Genomic DNA, 7,822 nt, shown 5'->3' with positions numbered 1-7,822 from the left:
AATACATAACTTTGAAAAAAAGATGAATTCTTACTGGGGACCAGTTGAGAATTATTTGGTGACATTAACTGAAACATCAATTAATTCTAGCTTGGAATATTTAATGCTTACCTGATAGAGTGAGTATAAAAAGAGGCAAAGAGTTTTAATACAAATTTTCTTTTATTTTTGTATTGCAATTGATGAATACTTATAAACTACCTTTTTTAAAAAAAGGCTCCACATAAATGGTTACACTGTGGCATCAACAATAAACACCTTTTGGAAAATGAAACGAACAATCCAGCTCATAATGGGAGTAGGTAGGTGATGTGACTTGGTTAAAAAGAATCCAGTGTCAATATCATATATTCAAAAGTGTCAAACTTGGTGTATTCTAGACACTACTAAATGACTGGTCATAACAAAGGCATTGACAATGAAGATTTAAGTGCAGTTCAAATATTGTTTAGTGACTAGTAAAAAAAAGTGCATTACTAAATTATTATTTAATGTAATATATAAGTATGTATGCAAACTAGTCTAAGTAAAATAAAAAGAAAATAAGTTACTTAATAAACTGTTTCCCAAAAACATCTTTCATTTCCATTGAGGTAGTAATGAAAGCAAGATGAACTTGTCATTCTTCAAAAGCTGAGGCCGTAACTTATTCATATTTGTATCGCATGCCATCTGAGTCTTTTTTCTTCCTATCATATCACCCTATTTCTTTCCTTCGTAGCATTTATCACTATCTTTTATTTTTGTTTATTAATTATTTTGTGTTATAAGTCTATCTACCTCACTAGAATGTAAGCCCAGTGAAAGCAGGGACCATGTTGTCATATTCACAACTGAATGGATCCTAAATGGTATCGAGTGCCTTCCGGATCATAGGCATTCAGGCAAAATTAAATAGATAAAGAGTGAATGAACAAACACTTGGTAGACCCATCAGAATATGTGCATTAATTAAATCTTCCACACAAATTTGAAGTCATCTTCTGATCAATGGGAGGAAAAGTGCCTTCTCCCCAAACAATTCTCATGAATAATGGAGCTTATGGTGTTGAAACCTTTCTACTCACTGAAAGAATCATAGTAGAGTTGCAGCTATTAATAAGTAAAGTAGCCTTTGTCCTGTGGGGAAACTCTTAAGAGTTTATATAACCATCTTAGTTACAGAGAAATGTGGTTCACTAAGCTGCTGCTTCAAGAGCTTTGGCACAACAGAGGCAACAAAGTAAACATGATCATGGAATCATGTTATTTATTCAAAAGCACAGTAACTGGTTTACTCATTTACCTCAGTAGGACATTTTGCTTATCACTTTGAGGCTGGATTAATTCTAGTTTCCCTTTACTTGAAACTGTTTGATGGCTCCACATTGACTACAGCAAAGACCAAAATCTTCAACATGGAATATGAGTCCTTCCATAATCTGGTTTCTTTCTCACTAACCAAGCTCCAGCGGAAGCAAATAGCTTCCAGTTCCCCGAATAAGCCAGGCTGTTTCTTCTTGCAATACTTCTCTGTTTGGGAAGCCTTCCCCTCTTGGTCCACTTTGCAGTCTCTACTTCCTGGTTAAGATTCTGAAAACTTTTCTAGCCCTCTCCTCCAGAAGAGTGATCAATCCCTCTTTCAAGTGCAGCCTTCTACCCTCACTTACAGATTTTGTATAAGACCTGACCCATGGCCATGCATAAAACTGCATTTCTCATGGCTCTTCCTTCCTTTTGTTTACTCCAGGCACACTGACCTCCTTGCACTTCCTCAAAACCTCCATTCTCATTTGTCAGGAGCAAAATATTTTCTTGCAGGTATTTATATGCGCTCCCAACTTACTTCGATTCTGCTCATGTCACCTCCTAGGAGATGTTGTCTCTGACCGCTCTAACCAAAGAAGTTTCCCCCTTCTCAGTTTCTAGGCAGAACTAACCCCCGCTCTAGCCAGGCTACTTTAGCCTACCTTACTTTATCCTTGTAGTACTGATCTAATAGTTTATCATATAATTCGTATTGTTTCTGCCTCCCCTTCTAGAATGTAAGCTCTGTGAGGATGGGTCTTTGTTTTGTTCACTGCTATAAATATTTGTGAATGAATGAATGAATGAATGACACCGGTGACACTTTATTACCCAAGTTGGCTTAAGACTTCTGTCCTCTCCCTGCTGGACAGCAGGGGCTGTATCCAATACCTCCTAGCCTCCTTAGCTCCTTCTACACACAAAATAACTTCTTAATATTCCTTGTATGACTGAATGATGTCAAGTATAAATTACCTGTAACAACGTTTTCCAAGAAAGAGACTCTGAATCCATGTATATACTTCATAAGCTGAAGAATACAACTATATTTCCACTATCCCTTTATCTAAAACTCTTGAGACCAGACATACTTCAAAATTCAGAATTGTTCACTACTTAAAACCCTGAGTAGAGTCTGGGGCAGTCCTTTGTAATCAAACATATTAATAGCTTTGCAACAAAACATGTGAAGAGTCCTACAAGTGTGATAAATAATGCTCAAGTCAATTTTTCTGTCAAGTGAGTTATCAAGATAACCTGATGAGTTTAGGATTTTGGAATTGTAGACATGGGCTGTAGACATGAACTAGCAGAAGGAGAACTGTGAAGTATCTCTGTGCTAAAATTGGTTGCCCACATTCCAGAAGGTTAAAAATCACTGGTTTAACACAATTTGTTTAAAATATCTATTTTCTTTTCAGTACAGCTAACATCAATGAAGCATTTACTATATGCCAGTCCTTGTGTTAATCTCTTTAAATATGGAGGTGAAAAGTACTGTTTGCCCCATTTTGAGTGAGGAAACTAGGGCTTAGTGAGAGGGTTAGCAAATTGTCCGCATAGCTAGGCAATGGCTGAGCTAGATCCAAACTGAAGCTGTCAGGCAATCAAAAGCCATGTTCTGGACGACCTGGCAACCATGCTGACTTCATATAGTTCAAGATAAAAATTCTTTGTGATGTTAAGCCACAGGAAAGTTTCTGTAATTCAAGTAAATATAAAAATCCTCAGGCTACATGTAGCCAACATTTCACTGATATTGCATAACAAAATAATTTATTTCCTTAGCTAAACCAACATTTTAAACATTTGTAATGAGAGGTCAAGTAATTCCAGATAACTAAAAAATTAGTCACACCAACTTGCCCTGATTTCTTTCGCAGAACCATGATCCAAAGTGTGTTATTCCCTGACAGATGAGAACAGGAATAGTAGAAGAGAACAATCAAAAAGGCACTATCATCGATAATGTGTAGATTTTTTACAGTTATCTTTTTCAAGAACATCTTAGTTGCTCGAATTTTTTTAAGCCAGGCATGAGTGGATAATATGTATTTGTGATGATCAAATTTTGAAACTCTTTTGGAATTACCAAATATTGTAGTGATATTTTGGGAATAAGGAGTTAGTTGTATAAGAAAAATAAAACCATATATTAAAAAAAAAAAGAAATCCCTGCATAGAGCTACAGCTTCAACTTAAGACAGTGTTTTGGACTTTACCACACTTATGTGACAACCTCAAATTATGAAATGTTGAGTTAGCAAAAATATAACAGACATTCATTTTATGGTACAAAAGCAGTAATATGAACATGAAGATTAAGAAATGAGAATAACATATACGCTAAATAAATCACAACAGAAACAGGCTTTATTTCAACCAGACAAGTGAATACTTCAATTAACATCAACTTCTTCAAGACTTGAAGATATGGAAATTAAAGGTGGTGCACAGACGGCAGAGAAGGAAAGATTCATCATGGAGCAATGCACTGCCCTTCCAAAATCCCCTTCAACAATATGCTCAATTCAAAAGATTTAATAGTTCTAAATCATTAGATCCCAAGCATTTTAATATTTGTACAAGATTCACACTTGAAAGTTACCCATAGGTCCCAATGATGTCTTTCAAAAAGAAAAAAATATAGAGAGAGATCAGTATCATAATTTTTTAATTTGAGAAACTGGGATTGAAATAGTTTTTAGTTTAAAATATTTCAAATTAAAAAAAAAAATTATTATTATTTAAGATGCCTCGTTACAAAGCTCCTAGGTACATACATGTACAAAACAAATAGGTATTACTGCCTGACACCTCAACCTATATCTTCTCCTAAACCTCCTGCTCTAACCAAATATGAACAGTTAATCTACTGGGAGACTTTGCCCTGTAAATTTCAATGTCCTGCACAGGATTTGCTGCCATTCATATGCTGTGCATGGATGTGGACATTTCATCATAGAACATTTCAATTTAACATAAAATAACCCCAACAAAACACTGCATATCCATAAGGGATAATACAAAATTGCATATAATTTTCAACTTTCTCCAGACTCATTAAATTCATGAGCACTTTCAGAGTTTTCCCCTCAAGAGCATTTTTGAGAGCTTTTGAGATCTCGTACTTAACTTTGTATAGAGTTGGACAGCACCTTGAGTAATATGAACAATTATATGAAAGGAAGGTATGGTAGGGAGGAGGAGTCATCCAAGAACAGACAGAGGGAAAGACTCTTTTCCCACAAGACATTCAACCAGAAAAAAAAAAAAAGACAAAAAAGGTAAACAAACAAACAAAATAGTGTTCACAGTAAAACATGCCAGATTTGTAGTTTCATTTGAAACCAACAGCAAATCATGAAACGTCATGAAAAATATAAGTAAAGGTAAAATCTCCTAGAGTAATTACTAAACAAATTTAAAATCACCACACTGATCAGTAAACCCCAGAAGAAAAATAAACAGCACTTACATTTCAGGTCCTTTTTAAACATCATACAACTTTTCAAAGTTAATGCAAAAATTGGTAGGTTTGGCCACGCTGCACAAATGTTTTGTTTGTTTTTAAAAATACAGTATACAGAAAAAACTCTTGTATTCCCCATTTTGAATCATAAGCTCAAGACTCAAGAGTAAAAGATCAGCTCGAAGGATTTTAAATTATTTACAAATCCAGCAGGTGCATCTGCCATGAATGGCTTGGCTTCTGTCCCCACAGTGGCTTTCACCTTCTCTAGCAGCAGTTTTCAGGTCTCTGTTATCACAGAAGGCTGTTCCATCTATGGCTCATCTCTACTGGTCATCAGTCATTTTGAACAGTTCCAACAGTGCCCCAACAGCTCCAAAGTAACCCTACAAAACAATGGGAAAACATATGATGATCTCTGAACTTAGCCAAATACTTATCATTTTTAATAACTCTAGAAATGCTGTACCCCCTTAATGTTGTGGATAAATTTAAAACCTTAACTGCCATGAACCATGGTGGAATAATAACAATAACAATAATAATAATTATTATTATTATAAACAATGATTATTACATATATTATATGTAATATAATTTATCGGACATCTCTTTGTTTATATATATTAAATAAGTTAACTGATGTAAGGTGCTTAGGAAAATGGCACAAAGCATGTTCTATGTAAGTGTTGTGTACTGTTAGCATCATAATTATTTTAATTCTTGCCAATGGCAAAATTTGTATTATTACTCCATTTCACAGATGAGAAATGGAAAGTAATAAAGTAAATTACTCTTTTCAGAGTCACATGGCTTCCGCCTGGGCTCAACCCCAAATCTATCTGATTTGAAGTTATAATATCTCACAGGGAAGAACTGTAAGTTTCCCTCATTAGATCTGGGAAAGGCATCTAAATCAGCCTGAGCTTCACTGTGCCCATGTTTCTGTGAAAATGAAAGGAATTGAAAAATAAAAGTTTTTGGAAAACTCCACTGTCTCTAAAACTTAGGGGACTCCATACCCTGGTATAGGCCTGACTTGAAAGTTACTGCAGAAACAGGTAGCAAAATGTCAGAATGCTACATGGCACAATCTTCACCTCTGCTGCTGCCCTCTCACATTTATTGAGGGCTCACTATATGCTAGAAATTGTTTGAAGCACTTGACATGAACTTACTCATTTAATCTTCATAATAACTTGATGAGACATACTATTATACCCCATTTTGCAAATGCTAAAACAAAGATGGAGCAGTAGAGTTGTCTAATGCTTCCCAGTCAGAGGTTGTGCTCTTAGCGGCTCAGCTAGACTACGTCTCTTAGGAGATGCTCACTGATATGAGTTGAATGAATGAGAGACTGAGGGGGTGAGGACTCCTGAGGCAGAGCAGGAGAGCCAACCAAAGTTCAGTGCCTCCCCAAAGTTCACTCTCCATGGTGTCCTCCAGTAACGCAGAGTGAACTTCGGAACACAGAGAATTTTCTGAGATACCCACAAGTGGTTATGAAAATACTCCACTTTCATTGGCCACAGAGACCTGAGTTGTGATAAGCAGTAACAAACCAAAGCCATAGTCCACGGAGACCTAAGAGAGTGACATGCATTTTCACCCATAGACGTGGGTTTCCCTAAAACACTGTATCTCATTGCCTATCTTACCACCAAATAACTACTTGTGTGCCCTTGTAGATGGCTTTTAATCTCTCAAGGCTTCTAGGGTTTGTTTTCTGCACTAGTCTAAGAGAATCTGGACTAGGGTAGCCAGATAAAACAAAATAAATGCCAGATAAAATAACTGTGTCCTATATTTTTAATCACTAAATATGGCAACACTAACTGGACTGGAACAGTGGTTTGTGGTTTTCATTTTTCATTTTAACTATTATTATTTTTCAAGCTGAGGTGATTTGTTCTTTTTCAAAAAAATCTTATGTCGATAACTGACAAATAAGCAGATAAAAAGGTTGGGAGAGGGGAAGTGAAAATTCTGGCACTACATTCACCTTACCCCCCAGGAGTGTATCACTCGATGCCTTAAGCCCACTTTAAAAAAAAAGGCTTTCTTTAGTGTTAATTTCTATCACTGGGCCTTAACTAGTTTTTAAGTTCCCATTGTTTTATGCTTTAATAATAATAAATATGGGCTTAGAGAGCTGTAAATGACATAAATGCATCAGCAACTTTTCAAATAAATAATTCAGTTTGGCAATAAGAAAAATGTCACAACATTAATTATTCTTTACAACTGAAATTTATACCAGTTCTTTCAATGATTTTTCTGTTGCAATATACCCAAGGGATCAGGCACCTCCTATGATAAACAGTTGCTCTCTACAGCATGGAGTTTAAAGAGGGGGATAGAGGAGGTGGGGAGAAAGGAGGGCCCCCACTCACTTAGAAACCTCTGATTTGTATTAGTGTAGAAATTTGATGTACGAGATCCCGATGCTCTCCACTTCCTCTGTAAACAGTCTGTCTGGCTGATGTCCAGGGCCACCAGTCTCTCAAGGCCACAAGGTTACTCTGAGTAGCCCAAGCACTTCTGTTATCACCAGTCGAGTTGTTTACTTATCAAGAGTCAGCTGTGTTTACCCTCAAATTTGTTATAACAGTTTTATTGTTAATAACCTAATTTAAGTATATATTACCTAAACCAATATAGTATAAAATGGTCATTTCTATGAAAATACAGTTAAATTCTTGAAAAATATTGAAAAAGGTAGTTAATACTGAAACTTGCTAAGAGAGTAAATCTTAGCCACATATGAAAGATTGAGGGGAAAATCTACAATTCTTGCAACCAAATTGGTTCATAAGTATCTTTAGGGTCTTGATCCACTTTAGAAAAACAAACCAGAAATCAAAGGAGGTGTATAATATGTGTATATATATATATGTATAAGTATATATATATATACACACACACACACATATATATATATGTGTGTATATGTATATATTTTAAGCACATATAAACAAATGCATTTTTCCTCACTTTTAAATAAATGGCAGTATAATAGACACACTTTTCTGCTACCTATATATTTTTTTTAACACAAAT

The 7,822-nt window shown here is 35.5% G+C and overlaps 1 protein-coding gene across 1 annotated transcript in view; it reads right to left on the bottom strand.

Moving 5' to 3' along the window:
- Window positions 1-3,638: 3,638 nt before the first annotated feature.
- Window positions 3,639-7,822, bottom strand: part of PANK1 (pantothenate kinase 1) — a 50,577-nt gene continuing 46,393 nt past the window's right edge. Inside the window, exon 7 of the mRNA XM_006925962.3 lies at window positions 3,639-5,145. Within this exon, the coding sequence (XP_006926024.1) occupies window positions 5,086-5,145 (60 nt within the window). The 3' untranslated portion in view covers window positions 3,639-5,085. The remainder of the gene's footprint in view (window positions 5,146-7,822) is intronic.

Source organism: Pteropus alecto, unplaced genomic scaffold (genome assembly GCF_000325575.1).
Source record: "Pteropus alecto unplaced genomic scaffold, ASM32557v1 scaffold88, whole genome shotgun sequence".
NCBI classification, from domain to species: domain Eukaryota; kingdom Metazoa; phylum Chordata; class Mammalia; order Chiroptera; family Pteropodidae; genus Pteropus; species Pteropus alecto.
This window is presented reverse-complemented; position numbering and strand designations above follow the sequence as displayed.